The sequence below is a fragment of the Musa acuminata genome, chromosome BXJ1-11 (assembly GCF_036884655.1).
Source record: "Musa acuminata AAA Group cultivar baxijiao chromosome BXJ1-11, Cavendish_Baxijiao_AAA, whole genome shotgun sequence".
NCBI lineage: Eukaryota > Viridiplantae > Streptophyta > Magnoliopsida > Zingiberales > Musaceae > Musa > Musa acuminata.
The window spans coordinates 3,696,780-3,717,718 of record NC_088337.1 but is presented as its reverse complement, the minus strand read 5'-3'; the positions used below and the strand labels follow the sequence as shown (position 1 = coordinate 3,717,718).

The 20,939-nt window shown below is 41.9% G+C and overlaps 5 protein-coding genes and 1 long non-coding RNA gene across 6 annotated transcripts; 3 read left to right on the top strand and 3 right to left on the bottom strand.

The window, feature by feature from the left end:
* Positions 1-520: 520 nt before the first annotated feature.
* On the top strand, positions 521-1,396 carry LOC135596557 (PLAT domain-containing protein 3-like). Its single transcript, XM_065088607.1, has 2 exons — positions 521-673; positions 758-1,396. Exons 1-2 carry the CDS (start codon positions 548-550, stop codon positions 1,244-1,246), a joined length of 615 nt encoding a protein of 204 aa, XP_064944679.1. The 5' UTR covers positions 521-547; the 3' UTR covers positions 1,247-1,396.
* Positions 1,397-2,138: 742 nt separating this feature from the next.
* Positions 2,139-6,255, bottom strand: LOC135596912 (cell number regulator 6-like). The gene is made up of 4 exons (XM_065089174.1): positions 5,744-6,255; positions 5,493-5,607; positions 3,897-4,162; positions 2,139-2,564 (listed from the first exon to the last, which is right to left on the bottom strand). Exons 1-4 carry the CDS (start codon positions 5,852-5,854, stop codon positions 2,367-2,369), a joined length of 690 nt encoding a protein of 229 aa, XP_064945246.1. The 5' UTR covers positions 5,855-6,255; the 3' UTR covers positions 2,139-2,366.
* Positions 6,256-6,437: 182 nt separating this feature from the next.
* On the bottom strand, positions 6,438-8,078 carry LOC135596910 (VAN3-binding protein-like). Its single transcript, XM_065089173.1, has 6 exons — positions 7,792-8,078; positions 7,300-7,669; positions 7,068-7,217; positions 6,933-6,982; positions 6,798-6,855; positions 6,438-6,727 (listed from the first exon to the last, which is right to left on the bottom strand). The coding sequence occupies exons 1-6, from the start codon at positions 8,059-8,061 to the stop codon at positions 6,495-6,497; spliced, it is 1,131 nt and encodes a 376-aa protein (XP_064945245.1). The 5' UTR covers positions 8,062-8,078; the 3' UTR covers positions 6,438-6,494.
* Positions 8,079-9,230: 1,152 nt separating this feature from the next.
* On the bottom strand, positions 9,231-10,405 carry LOC135596909 (probable aquaporin TIP2-1). The gene is made up of 3 exons (XM_065089172.1): positions 10,244-10,405; positions 9,920-10,170; positions 9,231-9,831 (listed from the first exon to the last, which is right to left on the bottom strand). Exons 1-3 carry the CDS (start codon positions 10,368-10,370, stop codon positions 9,460-9,462), a joined length of 750 nt encoding a protein of 249 aa, XP_064945244.1. The 5' UTR covers positions 10,371-10,405; the 3' UTR covers positions 9,231-9,459.
* Positions 10,406-11,460: 1,055 nt separating this feature from the next.
* Positions 11,461-14,330, top strand: LOC135596556 (uncharacterized). The gene is made up of 3 exons (XR_010480961.1): positions 11,461-11,620; positions 12,544-12,646; positions 13,767-14,330. It is a non-coding gene; the product is annotated as an uncharacterized LOC135596556 (long non-coding RNA).
* A 594-nt stretch (positions 14,331-14,924) lies between these two features.
* On the top strand, positions 14,925-16,664 carry LOC135596906 (2-oxoglutarate-dependent dioxygenase 11-like). The gene is made up of 4 exons (XM_065089167.1): positions 14,925-15,262; positions 15,336-15,583; positions 15,676-16,000; positions 16,202-16,664. Exons 1-4 carry the CDS (start codon positions 15,008-15,010, stop codon positions 16,439-16,441), a joined length of 1,068 nt encoding a protein of 355 aa, XP_064945239.1. The 5' UTR covers positions 14,925-15,007; the 3' UTR covers positions 16,442-16,664.
* Positions 16,665-20,939: the final 4,275 nt, after the last annotated feature.

The window sequence follows — 20,939 nt, the reverse complement described above, 5'->3', positions numbered from 1 at the left end:
ACTACAAGCAGTGTGCATATGCTCGACAAACTTTTATTGGAGTGTCTCAACAATTCTAGCTGTGCTATTTTATTTATTTATTAGTAGTTGGAAAGTGGAAATGATTTTGATGAATCAAGTGATGGCCCTCATCCTAGTTTCAGATTAGTTTATCGAATTGGTGGTCTCGATTCCGTCAAATTTGAAACTGATTATTTCAATTAATTTTGATTCCGAATCTTTTTTGTTTATTTTAATTTTAATTTTTAATTTTTTTAAAATGTTAATTAATTAATTAATTATTTATATTGAAGTCATATCGGAACCAAATCGGTATTTTGGTTCGATTTAGAATCGTTCATGTGATTTGATTTTAATTCTCGACCGGTTCGTCGAATCGTTGTTGTGATTTGATTTTAATTTTGGACCGGTTCGGGTTCGATTCGAAGCTTAGTGGGATCATGACATCCTCGCTACAGATGTATTTGATCGAACACCTGGTGGTCAATGCTTTCGTGTCTTGTTGCCATTCGCACCGAACCTATAGCTGACCGACTGACGTCTATATATGTACTTAACCCTGACGCCACAATGGTGGGTTGCAAGCGATAGAAAGATGGGTCGATGCTTGATCGGACACTGCGTGCTTCTCCTCGGCCTCATCCTCGCCATCGTCCCGTTCGTCGCTTCCGAGGTAAGCTTCCGCTTGACCTGAGATCTGAGATCGTGTTGTGTCTGCGTGCGTGTGTGACTGATGTGATCTGATAGAGTGGCACAGGAGGAGGATGAGTGCGTGTACACGGTGTACGTGCGGACGGGGTCGGTGTTCAAGGGGGGGACGGACGCCACCATCGGGCTGACGCTGGGGGACGCGGCGGGGCGGGAGGTGGCGGTGGCGGACCTGGTGGCGTGGGGCGGCCTCATGGGCCCCGACCACGACTACTACGAGCGAGGCGCCCTCGACGCCTTCAGCGGCCGCGGGCCCTGCGGCCTGGCCACGCCGCTCTGCCGCCTCAACCTCACCTCCGACGGCGCCGGCGCCCACCACGGCTGGTACTGCGAGTACGTGGAGGTCACCGCCACTGGGCCCCACACCCTCTGCTCCCAGACCCTCTTCTACGTCCGCCAGTGGCTGGCCACCGACGCCCCGCCCTACCGCCTCTACGCCACCGTCGACGGCTGCGCCCAGCCCGAGGCCGCCCCCATCTCGGATCACCGCCGCCTCGTCGTCGGCTCCCAAACCGACTCTTCTTCCTCCTCCTCCTAAAGCCCGATCTCGAGATCTCGTTGCCTGTTTCCGTTTTGGCTTCCTTGAGTTCTCTGTGTGTGGCTCGTTTCTGCAACGAACATCTTGACCGCAGTTATCGTGTGATCCTGGAATAACGAAGAAGAACGATCGATGATGTGTTCTTTGATATGCTTTCCTCTGATTTCGCGAGTGCTTCATTTATTTTCCTTCTTATTTTATTCCATTTTTCTGGATGGTTGATCTCAGCAATGGTGTAATGTCCCAATGCATCAATCTGTGTTTCAAGTGGTAGGAAGGGAAGACCCTAATTTTGGCTTTGCATTCCGCGTCGAGGGAGAAGACATCCCCGCATGCCATATGTTTGGCCGTGGAGGACCAAAATATAACGAGCGCACAGGAAGTTCGATCATGATTCTATCAAGTTTGATGCTACGTTATGCAGTTATAAAGTTCGCTATTTACCGATGTTTCGAAAACGCCCCGGGCTCGATATGGTATGATACTGGTATACCGGATGGTTCATCAGGACGTACCGAGTACATACTGTAGCACTATAACGATACCAGTCGGTCCGACCTTCGTTCGTGCTAACGACTAGCCTTTTACATGCACTAAAATTAAAGATTAGATAAAAAGAACAACTCGGATTAGATAATAATGACTAGCCACTTGTTATGTGCTATCATCTATTGATAATGCGTTTTAATGCAGACAATATTCAATTTTAGTAGTGTTATACTAATTTTGAAAGTGAGTTTAATATTTCATTTCAGACGGCATAATAGTCATTTTATACATTGTGATGGTCTTCATATATATAAATATATATATAGTCTCCTTTTCCTTTGCAAAAGAACAAAGAAGAAAGATAGCAAATTGCTATGCATATAACAAGCAGGGTCATGAAAGAAGGCATTCTGCCGACCAACCACTGGCATTAGAACATCACAAGAAGTAGCAGAAACAAGTTTCTTAAACGGATACATCCAGAAAAGTTAAAAGTCTAAACCATTCGAAAACAAGAACAAAAATGAGAGATGGGTTCACGGTGATGCTGCAATCTCAGCATTTTCTATTCTCTCCAGGAATGCTAATCATTTGTATGATGGAACCTAAGTATACCGCAGAGCTTGCACCACTAAACAGAGCGCTGGTTCGCAGAGACTCCCGAATCATGACCCTCATTAGCAGCCATTTCCTGCGTAGGAGGTGGATTGATGACGCTCGGCTGCGTTTCGACATTATCAGAGAGGTGACCTCTCATTTCGCGGTGCTCCTGGCAGATGGCACACCAGTGCATGCAGCAATGCACCATGCAAGGGTCACATGGAGAGTTCTGCAATCGAATAACAAGATTGATGATCAACAACACAAACAAATGCAGGAGATTGTTTTCTAGCCCATCCATCATAAAAAAGATCAGAAGGTGAGACTTTAGTTAATCAAAAGTAGATCAAATAATCCAGCCATCATATATCTGAGAATGCAGAGAATGTGGTAAGATACAAGCAAGAAAATGCCATCAGACTAGCACAATTCTGTAGCCATCTTAAATCATTACTTCCCTTCCTGCATAGATCATGTTAAAATTATCTTTAGGTTTTTAGAAATAATCAAATGACACATACAAATATCGCTATTAAAATGAGGTGTTTTCTTAATGAAATTTGGTGAGGTCTCATTTCTACATGTGGTGACTTGCAACAGTTACAGCAGTTATACAACTTCATATGTCTTCTTATGTAAAGGATCATCGGACCTACAGAAAAGAATCAAGCTTCCCAACATAACTCGCATAATAAAATTAATCTTTAGGCTTACACTAATGTTGAACAAAGAATATCTGGGGAATGAAAAATGCAGATAAGAAACATCTTTGACCAATCTGCATAAATTATAATTGATTAAGCATCCTTATTCATATTCAGCTGAATAAAAGTGATTCAGATATATACTACATCTGAATTTGCAAAAAACGAATCATCTCTTGGACTTGTGATTGCATAACTATCAAGTACACTTGAAAAGTGAGCGTGTATGATTGTTGATGTTGCAGGCAAAGATTTAGAATTATCATCACACATATATTTAGGGCCAATAATGAAATAATTATGTGTCAGAAGTATATATACATAATAAATCATTTATAGCATGTTGGAAATCAAATCAGTGCACTGGAAAGGAAAAATTCCATGAACTGGCAGACGGCATTAACGTAACAAGCTAATACTTATAAATGAAAAACATTGCCAAGCCACTAGGAAGTGAAAGTTGGACGTAAGTTGCACGATGAGACAACAAAAGACCATTTAAGAAGAATTATTAGTCATGAAAGGTTGGTTAAAAAAGAACCATGTGGCATAAATCATGTGACATGACAACCAAACTTGCATGATGTAGATCTTGAGTGGCGTCTAACATTCACAAAAACAAATCCCATGTTGAGAGAAAGGATAATTGGAACAGATGTATAAAGATATTAAGCAAAAAGATTGTGATGGTGGTATATGCAAATTGCTTCACCGAGGCAAAATAAGCAGCGGCAGAAATGTTCTATTGTACTCTCAGTGGTCTCAGTTAAAAAATGTAAAAATTCTTTTGTTATGAGAATTTAACAACAGAAAATACATGGAAAAAAATTCCAGAAAAAAGGAAGAAAAGTGTTCACCTTGAGATGGTACTTCTTCTGCAGTGATTGACGAAAAATACCAGTGTAAATACCACACATCCACCAAGAGAACATTAAACATTCTCCAATCAAGAATGAGGTTCTTGGGTCAACACCATGGAATGCTGCTGTAGCAACTGCCAATGCAATTCCACCTTCGACAAAAACAGCATGACATGCACAAGGAGTAGTCCATGGTATATCTTCTTTAAGTCTCTCTACATTGTGCCCAAACAAGACACAAGGACAGAACAGCCCGGTCCAACCTACCATCAAAAAGTACCAGAATTGTAGTTTGATATGGTACCATACAGGTCCAAGTCATATGAGTGTATGTGGTACAGACCATTATTTAATCCTTGTTGTAACTATTAAAAGACCCTAACCTTCGTTAGTAACTTAAAAAAAAAAAGATTTGACAATGTGATGATAAACTATCAATAAGGATTGAAATTTAAATTCAAGTGCATAGCTCAAAGTGATCAGAGACATTCATCTATCAATTAGCTAGATAAGGTTAGCAGACTTCGAAAGGAAAAAAATCGAAGGTAATGCAAATTCAAAGAACAGAGATATAGTTGAAACAAAAAGTTAATGGTATGTTTATAAAGCTCTGCTTTTCTGTTTCACCCAAATTCAATATAGGCTGATATATAAAGCAACAACAAATGACTGATATCCAATAGTCATTTCACTCATTTGTGATCCAAACAACAATTTGGTAATAGTCAAGCAAAGTATAAGATTGTTAATCAGATGTCTTAATGTCAAAATTAACCCCTCATTTCAAATTATGATATGTCATCTACACAATGTTTGGCAGCATATTGCATGACCATGACCTTCATCAACCAAATGACAACAAAACCAAAGTTTCCTATAAATGCGGGATCAAAGATGATCTAACTTGTGTTTTTGATTTTCCGATGGGAAAGAAGGCTTCAGGTTTATGTTTGCAAGCCAACAATTCATGCACAGTTATACGAGGCCCAATACCAACCAAATAGATCTTCGATCTTTTTCAATCTCATTTCTTCTTCCAAACAAATATGAGGATTTAGATAATACAGGAATGATCCACATGGGTCTCAGGCTCCAGGAATTAGGTTACCATTCTTTAGTTACTTAGTCAGTATATATGGATTGTAGCTACCTGCAATACATATTGCCTCTGCTGAGGCATGACTCGCACCACTCTACTGACATGACAACATATTTGATTACATTAGCTGAAGAACATCTAGAATTTTCCTACTATCAATGCAAGGATTGTCATGCTTTATTGGCAATCGTCGGCATAGGATGAAAGCGTGTCATACCAGAAAGGTCTTGATGTGCCCCATGCCAATCCTTCCATGAAATGGCAATCCTTCCAACAGGGCATTCGGCCAAACTCCAAACACTAGTAAACTAACTATACAAGACATGCATGCTAGTCTTACTGGTGTTCTTGAGAAAAATAAACCCTCATGCAAAATTATCGACTCCTTCAGGCTAAAACCTACATGTTTATCTTATTAATCATATCACATTTCTCGAAGCCGAACCAAAGATTGCATTTTGAAATGTTGACATAAAGGAAGAAACCAAGCTCACAACTCTCGGCATCCTCGGCACATCCACAAATCCCGGTTGTCCAGTGTTCATCCGCCGGTGGCTGGTAGCTCTCTGGTAGAGGTTGCCCACATTCAATACATTTCTGAATCTCCAACTAAGACAACAAATCCAGCAACACGAATCTTAGAAGACTGAATGTCGTCAACATCTCGTAACCCAGATTGGGTTCCTTGAACAACATCGGATGTCATGAAAGAACCAAAACCGAAATCTCATGAACTGGGGCAAACCTGAGGGACGCGAATGGGCTGGTTGAGCTCTCCGGGACGGATCTCCTCCATCGGCGCATCATGGATCTTGTTCAGTTTCACGTATCTCGACGTCACCGTTTCCTCCGCCATCGTTGCAGATCAAAGGGATCAAAGGACGATCGCAAAGAAGACCTAGGAACAAGAAGAAGCGATCCAAAACCCGACGGATTTCTGCTGTCAATTTGGATAGACGGATTCCAGATCTAGAAGATCGGAAGAAACCATAAGACGAGAGAGAGAGAGAGGCGACGTCTTCTTCCCAAGTGTAGCCTCGAAAGCAGGGGGGAAAAGCCTCGTGGAGGAGGAAGCGTCCCTTGGAAAAAATAGAAAACGTTTCCGACGTGGCATTCCAACGGAAAGCGCGCGACGGTGATGTTGAAAACGTTTTGCTTTGTGGTTTACGAAGTTGCCGACCGCGATTGAATTCTGCAGCGTCCGTTGTTCGAAGAAAACGTTTTCTGGAACAACATTTTGCTCTCTGCAACACTGGTTCAAGAAACGTTTTGGGAGCAGTGCGACATACTTGTGTTTCGTCAAGAGGATCGTCTTCAATCTATGTTGTCATCCCAATGCGGAAGGAATGAACGGTTAAGATATGCTCCGCACGTCTCATCTTCGTAGTGCCGTCGAAGTGAAGTATTTTATAGAGTAAAAATAACCAATTTCTTTCACTTTATATGCATACAAACATCACTTTGGTGACAAAGCTGTTCATCTTTTTGAAGGCACATCAGCTGAGGTTTAGCAGTTCCATGGAGTCCTCTATTTGCTCAGCTTCACCCGATACTTCTCTCAGCAGGTTGTGCACTCCATCCACCCATTTCTGCTTGCTGACACTGTTCTCACACTCGAACTCTATCAGACCTTGTGCTGTTCTCAGGCCAAAGTAGCATCTTTGTTCAGCACACTCTCTTGCACGCCCAGACCATGCTGGAATCCCATCATACAGTCCATAAACAACACCTGGGTTATCAGAGTTGTTGTCAGATAATGCCGGAGCAGATGATTGGAATTTGAGGTGCAGAACACTTACTCTTTTTCTTCTTTGAAAGTGCACCTCCTATGTGCTTGCTCTTGAGCTCTACCATGACCTGGAAATTGTTCCCGCTTACATTAGCACAGATGAGATCTTTGAGAACAAGCAATAGCCATGCTTCGGACCCTTTACCTGCGACTTCTTGTTGATGTAGACTGACACTCTCTTCCAGTGTAAAGTTCCTGCAAAGTGAAATGAATCTTGTCTCTCATTGTTGCACTATTGTGTAAATTTGATCTTGGATTCAGAAGATTCCCAGCTTGATACCTTGTTCGGTGCGTTTGAGCAGCTCGCCTTCTTTGCGCCAGATATCTGGGTTGCCACGGTGACCCTTCTCGTAAGGGATGACAGCAGCATTGTTCCTTGCTTCTCTTTGCGATCTCGACTTCAATGCTGCCGCTGCTCGTAGTGCTGTTGAGGTGAATTAAGCAGAGCAATTAACAGAGAGTCTTGTTAATCTTAGTAGCTTCTTGAGTAGGATTAAGCTTCGAATCTGTTGCTGCTGCAGCAGTGAGCGTCATCAGATCACCGGCTGTTTTGACATCTACCGCTGACCGGATTGCAGAAGCCACATGCTGATGACCAGCTCCAGCTTGGTCTGCAATCTCTACACAGTGCGACGCCAAGATCTCGGTGGCAGAGGCCATGGCGGCACTCATTTTCGAGGGCCGGTTCTCCGAAGTCGAGGCCGCAGTAATGGCAGCAACTGCTGCAGCCACTCCAGCCACGGATACGGCGGCATGGACTCGGGCTTTCTCGGCACGAGCTTTCTCCTTGCTCTTCGCTTTGGTTCGATTGGTTTCCATGTGGTGAAACCATTTCCCGATCGTTGCATGGTGGTTAAGTATGGAGTTTATGCCACTGCGTGGCTGCAGAACGATGACAACAAATCACCACCGGTGAGGTGACAGTGAAGCAAACTACTAGCCTTAGGATTGGATGCTTAAGCTGGTGAATTCATCGAACATATAGCTACAGAAGATTAGCTTACTCGCTTGCTAGTGCTCTGAGGAGATCCGGCAGCGGCAATCACCAGAGTCTCCGGTATCATCATTTCCGGCAACTGATCCACCACGAAGTTCCTCTTCTTATTCCCAGCCAGAAGAGCTTTCGATATCTCGGACGCCGACACGCTCCACGACCTCGACAAGAACTCCATCGGCTCGTGCGGCGTCTGCGGCGGAGGTATCGCCGGCATCTTCAAGTCACCCCCCAACGTCTCCTCCTCCACTTCTGCTACTAAATCTTGCGAGATATACATCTCGTCTTTCTTCTTTCTCCCCCACAAGTATCCCTTCTCCATCTCTTCAACTGCTCTATCAGTGCTCTTCTTTCCTCGGACGTCACTTCGGACAGACGTGTGTGTGTATATATAAGAAGGAAGTCCGCACGGAGCACAAGAAGGGGGACCAGAGGTGGACAGTGGACAGCCTCCTGCACTCCTTTTGCTGCGACTGTTTCCTGCTTTTTTGTTACAGTTGCGATGCAGTCCCTGTGCCCATCTTTGTACTCTGGGTTAATGATGAACTCGAGTTCACGGGACTGCGACGAGAGAGAGACAGAGACCTCGGCGACAAGTGTTCCTGGTTACCCGGCGCGGCTCGTGCGCTGCCCCGCGATTCCCCACACCTTTGTTCTGGTCCGAGTTCAGCCGTTGGCGAAGATACACGAAGGAATCAGCAACGACGCCATTTCCGAGCTTTTACGTCCCTTTGTGTTCTTCAAGCGTTTGGTGATGCAATGCAACGAGACTTTCGGTGAACGGTTGGCAGGTTAACGAAGATCTGCCGTCGGTGCCTCTCTTCTTCATCAAGAACTTGCTCTGTGCTGTATCACAATCTCCATGAGATCGGAAGTGCAAGGTTTGCCTTCTTCATATGCAAAGAACAAGAGGAGACGCCGATATCTTCTAATAGGTGAATCATGTTACAGAAATGAAGGCAACACACTGCAAGAATTTTCTATCTTTAATTGGTGTCCCTTCCGCTCACTCTCAAGCACGTTTGAACAACAATGATTGGGCTGTGGCCAACCCACGTCGAATGACAGCATACATCATCTTGCTTTCTGCTTTTTGAGTGCAAACGGATGCGCGTGGGGAGGAGGCGTGACTTGCTCTTCCTCATTGACACGTCTTGCCTTGCATGAAGCGCTGAGAACCGACCTCAATGAGTTTAACGCGCCCATTGGAGTTTTCTATGGCGGATCACACGTACAGTATTGTGTTTAAGGAATTGACTGACGACTTGACCTGTGACAAAAGTGCTTCTAGAGGATAAGCTCGGCATCTCGATCATCATCTTTCCCCCTTGCCTTTGCCTTTGCCTGCGAGGAAGAGCTCGTCTCCTGGTGACTTCTTTCATATCACTCTTGGGAAACCATTATAACCTCTCTCTCTCTCTCTCTCTCTCTCGTATGGAAAAACTAACATTGAAGAAAGTGATTAGAATTAAGGAAACATATGTTTGACCAATTTGTCCAATTTTGACTCCACAACCCACAACATACAACATTGAAACTAAGGATAGCGAATACACCTTCACGAAGACCGGTTATGTACTCTTATATGTACATATTATTATTACAAGCAGATAAAGGAAGACACAGAAACAAGACGCAGGAGGATGACGCCAACCCGACTCGACGACAGCTTTACAGCTTACGGATAGTCCTGCGCCGCGACCGCCTCGTAGGAGCCGATAAAGATGTCGCCGTAGATGAGCCCGGCCAGTCCGCCGCCGATCAGCGGCCCCACCCAGTAGACCCAGTTGCCGGAGAAGTCTCCGCTGGCCACCGCGGGGCCGAAGGACCGTGCCGGGTTCATGGAGCCGCCGCTGAAGGGCCCGGCTGCCAGGATGTTGGCCCCGACGATGAACCCGATCGCGATGGGCGCCACCGTCCCCAACGGCCCCTTCTTCGGGTCCGCCGCCGTGGCGTACACCGTGTACACAAGCGCGAAGGTGATGACCACCTCCATCACCACGCCTTCCAGCTCGTTCATGCCGGCTGCCACGCCGTGCGTCGGTACAGCCTGCGGACAGAAGGCGACCTCAGTGAATGGAGACCACGACAGGTGATCGACGTACACATGGGGTGGTGGAGTAGGCGGTGTCGCTTACCATGCCGCCGGTGACGAACTTGAGGAGGAGGCAAGCGACGGTGGATCCGAGGAGCTGGGCGATCCAGTAGAAGACGCCGGTGAGGAGGGTGATGTGCCCGCCCACGGCGAGCCCGAAAGTGACAGCCGGGTTAAGGTGGCCACCGGAGATGTTGGCCGCCATGGAGACGCCGACGAAGAGGGCCAAGCCATGAGCGAGGGCCACCGCAACCAGGCCCGCCGGATCCAGCGCTGCACCAGACGTCAACTTACCTGCATGCAAAAGCATCACGTTGCTCCGCTCCTGGAACTCCATGTTCTACAAGAACACGTATGAGATACCTACCATATGCAATGGCGGAGCCAACGCCAGCGAACACGAAGAGGAGGGTGGCGATGAACTCAGCAAGATAGGCCTTGAGAGACCCCGCGCTGAAAGAGTCGCCCAGGCTTCCCAATGTGAGCTTCACCATGTTGTGTCACCGCTGGACTCGAGCACACGGAAGCGATGGATGATGCATGGGACTTTATATGCGCATGAACTGATCCCCGGCGCGGCCGATCATCAAACCCAATGACTTGGCGTAGTTGCAGGGGCGTTAGAATAATATGGACGGTGACAGCTAATAAGGAGAGGCTTAATGTTGTTAATAGCCGCTCTAATTATGATTAGTAACCGACCAACCGCCCTGCTTTATATTTATTGGGCATAATGGAGGTGAGGACAGCAACAGTCCAATTTCGTCAGACAAGTTTGATGTAGAACGGTGAAATGAGATTCACCAAAAGAATGTGATGACATTTTGTTCCTTATTTATAATTAATTTAATGTGAAGGCAGAATTCAATTTTCATAATATTGATATTAATTATCAAGAGATTTACTATTGAAATAGCTTAATACATATTAACATTGGTAATATTGGTAACTTCCGCTGCCAAAAATGTTCTAGAAATAGTTTTGCACGTTTTGCACGTTTTGGAGGATATGTCAGACATTTTACATAATATTTAAACGGAAGAAATATATTACCAAAAAAAAATGCTTGGTGAACGAAATAACAATTACGTCTCTTTTTGAATCAAGACAAATATAATTGGAGTTGGCTCTTTTTGTTCTTTATGATTCGGGTAAGATGCTCTTATACTTTTGAGCTTAAATGGCTGATGTCTGTGTTCATCTCAAATTATTGGGAGTGGTTGGTGGTGCGCTTTCTATTGATCATCGGAGTGATTAGGTGTAGATTCGTAACTCAGCTCTAAGAATTATTTGGCATTATATCAAACTAATTAATCATCTCATTGGAAATCTCATATTACTTTTATATTCTCCATCACATAAGGGGTATGCAATTATAATAGTTTGTGTCCTATTTTTGTATTGCATTGCTTAGTCCACCAAACCGGCAAAACCTCTCCATTGGTTGAGGTCCAATTACATATATATATATAAATATAAATTATATATATATATATATATATATATATATATATAATTTCAACCCTTTTTTTTATCAATATAAGTCGACGCCCGGCCCAAGCTGTGCGACCCATATGCGCAATTGGGCCTCTGATGACCGTCGCGGCTCCACTCGGGGGCTCGCCGTCCCCCATACCTTTGATGGTCGGTCCTCTGTCTCGCTCGCTCGCACGCTCGCCCCGCTCCCAGTTCTCCAGGGCCGGTCAGAAGCTGTCCTCCGCCGTGACGCCCCGCCCGTCTTCCGGTCTCTCTCGCTCGATCTTGTTCTTCTATTGATGCCCTGTTCTTCCATTCGTGTTCTTAGTTCGTACAATATGCTTCATCTTTTGTTGTCGGTGTTACTTCTCTTTCTGATAACATGTCGTCGTTGTTGTGTGTCACGTCGAAGTTACACGAGCGTGCCATCCAGTTTGTTACTGTGATCGGTTTACAGGAACGTCATCAACCAACCTCGGTTGGTAGGGGCTTCTTCTTTCTTTATGTTAGGAACAAATTCTATGAAGCATATGCTTGACTGTTGGCAGACTCGTCCAAATACCATGAGATCTCTTGTAATTTCAGTGCATGCCTCGTCGAATGCCCGCTTCACATCGGACACCGAACGGATTGTAACTCTTGTGCTTGTGATAATGCTTATACGAAATCGGTTGAGGTGTTTGTGGTCGTTGATTTGTGTTGGATGTGACGATAACTGTTTCACATGTTGTATTCTACGTGTTTACTGGCACTTGAATTCACATAGCGTAGTTGTTTTATATATCAACTGTTCACTCGAATTATATGTGCTCAGCGAAGAAAAGTTGGCTTAATACATTTGATGGACTGTCATGGATAAACTTCTAAACAGGATGTTTGATGTAATGTTTATGTATGTTTGTGTCTTTTGGTTTGTTCTTGCACAGTATGTAGAGGGACGGTCGAAGGTTTAATAACCGCATTTTAGTTGGGTTTAGTGGTTGTTGTAGGCTTGTAAATAAAGGTTGTGTCATGTGGACACTTGTAAGAGATAATCGATCTGTAGTGGACCATTTTGACCCATTTGTTGTGCAATCGTTCTGAGTTTGTAAAGTCCGTTTGTAATTTGCATTGGTTATGAAGTGTTTTCGAATATGTTTGCTTGTGGATCCCGAGTGAGGCGTTTTCTCTAACCTGTTTTCTCTTTTGTAGGTCCTAAGGGACCATGGAAAGTTTCGGGGAGACTGACCTTTGCCGCATGACTTAGGCAAAATCAACTAAGTCCGTGACAGGACGTCAAGGATTTTGGGACATGGTGAGATTGTTGTTCTTTTGAAATTGAGAATATAGGTGATACTTTCATTTTTTTAGCTTATTTTCACTAAGACTGATTTTTTACTATGAACAAAGAATATGAATGCTTTTGCAGAGTTATGGTAATTATAAAGTTGCTTCGGGGTCAAGAAATGTATCCAAACTCATTGGTCTTTTTTGCCATCTCAGTGTAAAAATTTTTTAGTCCAGTCATGCGGTTTTCATGCGGTTTTCTTTTTGTTCTATCAGAGGACCATCTTGATGATGACTATAGCGGAATATGTGCATGGATACCCAAGTGTGATTGTAGAGTTTGTGCTATCATGCATATGCATAGTTGAATGACTGAGATATGTTATAATCAAAGTGCAAACAAAGTGCTTCTCTTATTTGTGTGTGTTTATGACTCAAAAATGTAGGTAGCATAGTATGTTACATCATGTTACCACCTTGACAAGGTTTATGGCTACTCTGTTGATTAGGGTTAAGGATTGTGGATGGAACATTCATTTTTTTGAACGCATCAGTTGAGAATGATCAGAAGATAGCACTGCTGTTTTGTCTGCTTGTTCAGTGTTTTTGAAGTGTCATTATGTATGTATCCATTTGAATTCGATATGCTGGAATGCATATATGAGCTTATTATGTTTGTTGTTAACTGTAACCTATATTACAAGTCCGTATTATTGTTTATGCAGGTATGGTGATTTTATACAAAAATTTTAATGTTTAAATTAAGCAGACTGTTTTCTTTGTTTTTCCCGTGGTAATGTCTGCTTTACTATGGCGGTTTGTTCTAAGTGGGTTCATTTGCAATGCTTAATTATATTGGTAGTGTTGCTTGCATAGCAATTACTGCTATGCGGTGGATGTCATTCTGGTGCCCATTATTACAAACTTCTGGAAAAACGCTTTTAACTGATTACTTTGTGAAGTGGACTTCTCTTGATGCTTTAACCGTCGACCATGAACATTTCATGGTCTACTATTATTTATGGTTGTACCTCTTAAATCAATCAATGTTATCAGACAAATAAGTGCTCTGTTCTTCCACGTTGACACATTTGTCTCGTAATAACTACAATATGTCGCTGAACTGTCATGTTTTGCTGCTTGCGTAGATCAATAACGACTGGACTATGACTCGAAGAAACTGCAGAGCTATGTGAAGGAGAAATCCTTCTTGATCTCAGAAAGAGGAGCTCTTGCTGACTGGATCAGTCCTGCTTTCCTTAGCTCCATGGTTGCGCTAAAAGACACATCTAAGTAATTGTGTGTCCTGATCTGACATCACTCGTCCTTGTTGCCTTCTCCTTCCCTTCCCCATCTTATCTTTTCAATGAGACACAGTCCATTTGTAGTATAAACAGCTGAACGGTTACTTATCATTGCCGGCTGCTAATTCTGGGTGAGACAGCCCATGCGCGATTTTTGTTTGTTCTTCTCATATGTCGTAATTCTTCCGGTTGCAATCGAACAACTGAATGTTTAATTATTATTAGTCCCAGCCGCTACATTTTACTGTTAAAATAGCTAATATGATTAGATCATCGTACACCATAGTGTGTCTAGGGAAGATGAACTTGTTGGAATCTTGCACGATGATGATTCATGTGGTGTGTGATTGATGTACTATCCATAAGAAAAGCATGTTCGCATGCTATTATTAGATCATCGTGCATCAAAAGTTTGATGCACCGACTTGACAGCTCAGGGTCTTGGATCGCATTGGTGTCCATTCATATGGTGAGATAAAATATATTTCTTTCATAACACGGAATGCTTATCAATAACTAGCTGCATTTTCTGTAGCAAGCATCGCCGATAAGAAGTCAGACACTTGAATCGATAGAAATGAGAGAGTAATTTATTTAGTGATAAGAATTTTATTTAACCTAATATCTCTCTTGTCCAATGAGGTTTCAGGGGTGACATATGATATTCTTTTATTTTTTTTTATAAAGATAAGTTAGCTGATAATTTTACTAAGTTAGATGATACTTTTAAAACAAAAATTTTTACTATCAATCATCAAATTTTTAATAAGTTAGCTGATACTTTTAAAAGAAATTTTTTTACTAAGTTAGCTGTTACAAAAAGGTCGCAGTGAACTACTCGAGTTGTCTTCAGTGGTAGGACGATGACTATTGAGAAGACTGAGTCAACTTCAAAGAGATAATCCTCTTGGTAAGCTTATTGGTAGACAGTAATGGTGGGCAGATTAGTGGCTGAGAAGCAAGACAACTAAGCGAACCTTCTCTCTCTATAAATGTTGTCGAAGCTGCTACCTGACCAAACCAACCGAGCTGAGAGGTGTCGGTCTTCGTAAGCGGTGTGTGTGCGCGCTTGCTTGCTTCGCGAGATGGCCAATCCGAGCTTTCAGTGTCTGGGAACGTCCATTGACGTACCGAACGTCCAAGCTCTTGCAGCTTCCATCGCAAACCCGGCTGACGTCCCTCCTCGATACGTCAGGCCGGAAGCCAAGGCTGATCCAGTCGCTAGCGACGGCGACAGCGAGCTTCCGGTCATCGATTTCTCCAGGCTCCTCCATCACCGTTTCTCTCGGGAAGAGTCTGCTAAGCTCCACCACGCCTGTGCAGACTGGGGCTTCTTCCAGGTCAGTCGATCTACGGATCGAAACCGTGTGATCCATAACTGCAACATAACAAATCGTTGATGCTGACTAACAGTTGATAAATCACGGAGTTCCCGATCAAGCGACGGAGAAGATGAAGGCTGATATAGTAGAATTCTTTAAGCTTCCCTTGGAAGAGAAGAAGGCATTTGCGCAGTTGCCGAACAGCTTGGAAGGTTACGGCCAAGCCTTCGTCGTGTCTGACGACCAAAAGCTGGACTGGGCGGACATGCTGTACCTCATAACTCGACCACTGCACTCGAGGAACATCGATCTTTGGCCCGCTAAACCTCTCACTTTCAGGTTTATCTCGACTACTTGTGCTGTCATCTACTCAGCGATTCAGCTGCGTACGTACGTATATGACGTCCTTTGCTGCTGCTTCATGCCGTCAGAGACTCTCTCTCTTGCTACTCCATGGAGCTGAAGAGCGTGGCAGGAACTTTGCTAGAGGTGATGGCGAAGAATCTGGGGGTCGCACCGGAGGAGTTCTCTACTATATTTCAGGACCAACCGCAGGGAGTGAAGATCAACTATTATCCCCCATGTCCAAGAGCTGACGAGGTGTTGGGCCTCTCGTCACACACGGACGGCACCGGCTTGACGTTACTCCTACATGTGAACGACGTTGAAGGACTCCAAATCAGGAAGGGGGGGAATTGGTTCCCGGTGAAGCCACTCCCCGGCGCCATCACCGCTTACATTGGTGATATCATCGAGGTCATTAACTCCACTCAAACTAGTCAGAATCAACATATATCAATCATGTGCGATACTAATTCAATTCAAAAATAAATTATGTTTATAGATTACGAGATTCTCTCAATATTTGCTAATGTAAAATTATTATTTTGATTTTTTTTTCAATATCTTCTTATATATAAATATATTCTAACAAAAACAAAAGACTTTTTGAAATAGATATTGAGCAACGGCGTGTACAAAAGCCTCGAGCATCGGGCGATAATAAACCTCAAGGAAGAGCGCATCACAATCGCTGCCCTCCATGGGCCAAGAGAAGATTCGGTGATTGATCCTCTTACAGAGATCGTGAAGGGATGCAAGCCGAAGTATGTGTCGATGAGCTACGGAGAATTCATGAAAACTTACTTGTCCACAAAACTGGAAGGGAGGAGGCTCGTGGAAAGCCTCATGCTATAAAATCCTATAATGTTAAGAAAGTTTATAGTGTGTTGCTTGAACTTAATAATAAGTGTGTTTCAGGATAACGCTATCTACTTTATTGAAGCATCAAATAAACATCTAGTATTGTGTATATGAGTCTTTGTATGTTTAAATTTAAAGTGAGTTGGCTTAGTGTTTGTTGAGTTATTCAGATTGCTTAATATGTTGTTGCATAAGTAATAAATCTGAATGTTCATTATTTGATGTAATGACTTTTTTTATTTTTTTTAAATAAGTAGATTCATAAATTATTTACTTTTCAACTATATGAATGTTCATAAATTGAATGTGCATAAGTAATAAACATATAGTAGTTCTCTACTATATGAATGTTCATTATTTATTGCATAAGTAGATTCATAAATTGCATAAGTATACGCATGAGTGCAATTTGAGTATACAAAGCAATAATAATAATAATTAGATGATCATCTTCATCTTTACAGTAACGTGAACATACCAAAATAAAAAAGGTCGTTCATCCATCAACAATTGATTTATTATTGGGTTAGGAAGTTGCATCATTATGATTCCCACATTGATGAGCCCAGTCACTTACATGGTCAACAGTCGAAGTCGATACCCTCCTAAAATAATAAAACTCATCATCTGCCATCAAAACTTGGTTTTAACTTGGTTTTAACTTACATGGTCAACTTGATAAAAGATGATCTTTGTCAACTTGAAAACATCAAGAGAGGAGAGAGATTTTTTCATCCAGAAGGATCCCCGACAAACATGGATTTTCAAGAGATCCTCTCTCAAAAGCTTCTCATGTGTGAGGTGATGGTTTCTCGTAATCATGAATCATGACATGTTAATCTTATCAACAAACAATAAATAAAATGTGAAGTAAATATTTGAGGGTAAAAATATATTATATTTTAATAAAAATATATTATATTTTAATAAAAATATATTGATGATCAATCATTATTCGATACCTAATTGTCATATAGAAGATATCTAATCGTCACGTGAAGGTTAGTATGATAGGAAAGGCTCATATCACCATTCGTTTGTCTGCCCCGATCGATAACAATCCAAGAGGGACTATTCAAGCTTGTCTCCCTTTTGTCGCCTATGTGGACAAAACGTAAATGAAGATATTGAGGCAATTACATGCTACCCTCTCAGTGGACTATGTATAAAAGCTAACCTCTAGCACAATGTCGGAATCTCTCTTCCCGAAAAAAAAGCTCAAACTCATTAAGTCCTCGACCACACTAAAGCATCAGAGTGATCAGGTCGAAAAATTCTCTTGACATCAAATTTTAGTATAGGTAATGCTCCGAGAGATAGACCCTCTACCTTGGAGTCACATCGGAACCACTTCAAAATCATTTATAGACTTTTCTCTGTCCTTGAGTTCAAAACTAAGGGTCCATAGTTTTGCATTACAACTTTTTTTAAAAAATTATACTGTTGCACAGTCACTTTCATTTATCTATTTTTGAGGCCATGGACATGATGGGATTTATTGATTATTTTTATTTTTTTTTTATTATTTTCTTCAAAAAAAGAAAATATTAAAAATTCTCTTATACATATAATCCTCATAATTATCAATCGTAAAATATAATGGGAATTAGGAAAATGACGGATATGATGGGAAGCATTCTTCTTTCGGCTAGTTGATACACTATATAAATAGTATTTTGTGATCATTTTCTTTCATAGTTGCTAAGGACCACTTGCATAAGTGTGACCTTCATCTTTATAAGAAATTATTTTTATGATTTCAATCATAATCTGCGATATGTAAAGGAATAATCCTCATCCTCACAAATGATAAGCAATAAATAAATAAATATCGGACTAATTTTAACTGTTGAATTAAAATCAAACAATAAGAAATGTGACTTTGATAACAATATTCTAACATGAAATATAAATAAATAAATAGATATCGGGCGTCGCATCTAATACACCAAACTGATCAAATAAAAAAGGAGGGCATGTCGGCCCGATACATGTCAAAGGGCCGAGCCGAAACTACGGCCCAATTCACGAGAGGTCAAACGATAACTAGGGTCGGATCTCAATCAGTAACAACGAGGATCCGATCCAAAATTAGAGCCGGACTTATATATAAGGTCCGACCAAAAACCGATACCGGATCCATCATCGAGATCCGATATCAACGAGCGCCAGATCGATGACGTCGTCCCCGCTGCACCGAACTTCCTCTCTCTCACTGACTAAATGCTTTGCTTGTGCAAATTCATCGTATATCAGAATCTAACATAGATATCCTTAATCTAGAGGGAGACTATAGTTTCGATCTGAGAACAGTTCTGACTTGAATTCATTGTTTTCTCAAGCAATGAAGATGTTACTTGGATTAAGAGATCAGGGTTGCTGAACTTATACACATTTGCTCTGAAAGCTGTCGTTGAAATGTGTGGCATCGGCTCGTTCCTTCACACTTCTTGTGGTTTCGCTTAAGCAGCACGGTCAAACCTTAGAGTAAAACGCAAAGATTTCAACGCTGGCGGACCATCGGCGAGCGGCCACGCTGAGCTTAGAAACGAGCTTAACGCTTGTCTTCTTCCTGTTCGATTATGTCTTCCCCGTGACCTCGACCTGGAGAAATGGGGTTTTGACTTCGATCCGAGACCCCAAACACGCACGACCATGTGCCGAGAGGGGGGATTGGCAGAGAAGCTCTTGGAACCGCGCGTGCTCGGTGGCTCCTTGCGATGAGCTCTCGCTTTACTCATTAAACACATGAACTTGCAACAACAGCAATCCGGTTCTTCTCCTTGCTCTCATAAATCCTGTCTTGAGCAGGTTTTAGATGCTACGGATGCAAGCAAAAGGCTTCTCACGTTCGTCTGCTGATATCTTCAACCACAGTTAAAGGAACACGGACACGCATTAAAACCAAGCATTGTTCAGACCATTGCTTAGGGCAATGGTCTGGCTTGCCCATCTTACTAGATTTACCACGATGCTTTGACACGATGAAATTATCAAACTTCTTTGCTATTTTCTTGAATTGTTTACCAACTCTGATACCACATTGTTACAAACTTAATTAAAATTATCTATGTTATGAGGCACCCTTATAATAAAGTGATGGACTTAACTGTAGTTGCTTAAGTCATGAAACACATTTGCGCCAACTTTTCGGACTTAGCTAGGATTGCCTAAGTTAAGTACCCTTGTGATATGTGTTGAATCTCGGATTTTGATTACACTATTATTTTATTTATTTATTACTTTAAATATAGCTAACAAGTATATTTTTACATAGATTGATATTTACATAATCTCGACCAATCTTAATATAAGTTTAAGCTTGACTTGAGTTGTATATTTGTATTGACCTAAATTCTTAGTCATAATCATTTATTTATTTTTATCTGTGAACACTCAAATTTGACTTAAATTATTTTGATCAGTTTGGTTTTAAATTAAACTAATTATTTAAAGATCCGAATTTATCATAAATTTATTTTATTTATTTATATTTATTTGAAATCTAATTAATAAAAATTCTATAGTTTTGGATAGGCAAATAATTTGAACCCTTTTTTTTATCAATATAAGTCGACGCCCGGCCCGAGCTGTCTGACCCATATGCGCAATTGGGCCTCTGATGACCATCGCAGCTCCACTCGCGAGTTCGCCGTTCCCCATGTCTTCATTACTGTGGCAATTTGTTCCAAGTGGTTCATTTGCAATGCTTAATTATATTGTTAGTGTTGCTTGCATAGCAATTACTGCTTTATATTGCAAAACATTTTGTTTTCGTCTCTCTGTAAGTTTTAGTGCGAACAGTTTCAGATTAGAAAATTGGTATTTAGCTAATGAGAACTTTTTAGGTGACTTCGAAAGACATTTCAGAGAGCTATAATGGATCCTAGCATGAAGGAATTCCAGCAAGCTTTGGTTGAGGTTGAAACGGAGGCTGAGCATCTCCTCTTAGCAAGGCATCAGGTTAAGAACTTTTCTATTACTTTCAGATTAAATGATTGAATCTCTCAAAATACATCTAGTGTAATACTTTTCTATTGTTACAGATTGTGGAAAATGATAGGCTTCGGAATGGTAATAGGAAAGCTGCTCTGACAACTCTTCGTAGGAGAGCTCGGACGACAAAGAGTAGTGTTCCATCACCCTCCGAGACGATCATGCGAGAAGTAGAGATCATGACTCGAAGGAGTATACATGGATGATGTTTCCAGGATCTGATACTTTTGCTCGCATGCCATTTCATGCAGTATTCCCTACTTCACCTCATGATTTTGTGAGTTATAATGAATTAGACATTTAGCATGCTACTTTAATTGATGAAAATATATTGTTGAAGTTTGAAACACAGAATACATTATGAGAATCTTCATAAAACATTCAGATCAAGTTAGTGAAACTGTGGGGCTTCATCTCCACTAAAAGTTGCATCTAATGACTTTTGTAAGCAGGTGATAGGCTAAGGGCATCCATTATTAGCAGAAATGACAGCAGT

Excerpts from the sequence above, each read along its gene's own strand:
- LOC135596557 (XM_065088607.1), top strand. The coding sequence starts at position 548 with ATGTACTTAACCCTGACGCCACAATGGTGGGTTGCAAGCGATAGAAAG. Across the intron at positions 674-757 it reads TCCCGTTCGTCGCTTCCGAG|GAGGAGGATGAGTGCGTGTA; the intron begins GTAAGCTTCCGC and ends AGAGTGGCACAG.
- LOC135596912 (XM_065089174.1), bottom strand. The coding sequence starts at position 5,854 with ATGGCGGAGGAAACGGTGACGTCGAGATACGTGAAACTGAACAAGATC. Across the intron at positions 4,163-5,492 it reads TGCCGAGGATGCCGAGAGTT|GTTGGACCGGGCTGTTCTGT; the intron begins GTGAGCTTGGTT and ends TTTTGATGGTAG. Across the intron at positions 2,565-3,896 it reads AGAAGAAGTACCATCTCAAG|AACTCTCCATGTGACCCTTG; the intron begins GTGAACACTTTT and ends ATTCGATTGCAG.
- LOC135596910 (XM_065089173.1), bottom strand. The coding sequence starts at position 8,061 with ATGTATATCTCGCAAGATTTAGTAGCAGAAGTGGAGGAGGAGACGTTG. Across the intron at positions 7,670-7,791 it reads CTCAGAGCACTAGCAAGCGA|CCACGCAGTGGCATAAACTC; the intron begins GTAAGCTAATCT and ends ATCGTTCTGCAG. Across the intron at positions 7,218-7,299 it reads GACGCTCACTGCTGCAGCAG|CAACAGCACTACGAGCAGCG; the intron begins CAACAGATTCGA and ends CTTAATTCACCT.
- LOC135596909 (XM_065089172.1), bottom strand. The coding sequence starts at position 10,370 with ATGGTGAAGCTCACATTGGGAAGCCTGGGCGACTCTTTCAGCGCGGGG. Across the intron at positions 10,171-10,243 it reads TGGCTCCGCCATTGCATATG|GTAAGTTGACGTCTGGTGCA; the intron begins GTAGGTATCTCA and ends TTTTGCATGCAG. Across the intron at positions 9,832-9,919 it reads AGTTCGTCACCGGCGGCATG|GCTGTACCGACGCACGGCGT; the intron begins GTAAGCGACACC and ends TTCTGTCCGCAG.
- LOC135596906 (XM_065089167.1), top strand. The coding sequence starts at position 15,008 with ATGGCCAATCCGAGCTTTCAGTGTCTGGGAACGTCCATTGACGTACCG. Across the intron at positions 15,584-15,675 it reads GCTAAACCTCTCACTTTCAG|AGACTCTCTCTCTTGCTACT; the intron begins GTTTATCTCGAC and ends TCATGCCGTCAG. Across the intron at positions 16,001-16,201 it reads ACATTGGTGATATCATCGAG|ATATTGAGCAACGGCGTGTA; the intron begins GTCATTAACTCC and ends TTTTTGAAATAG.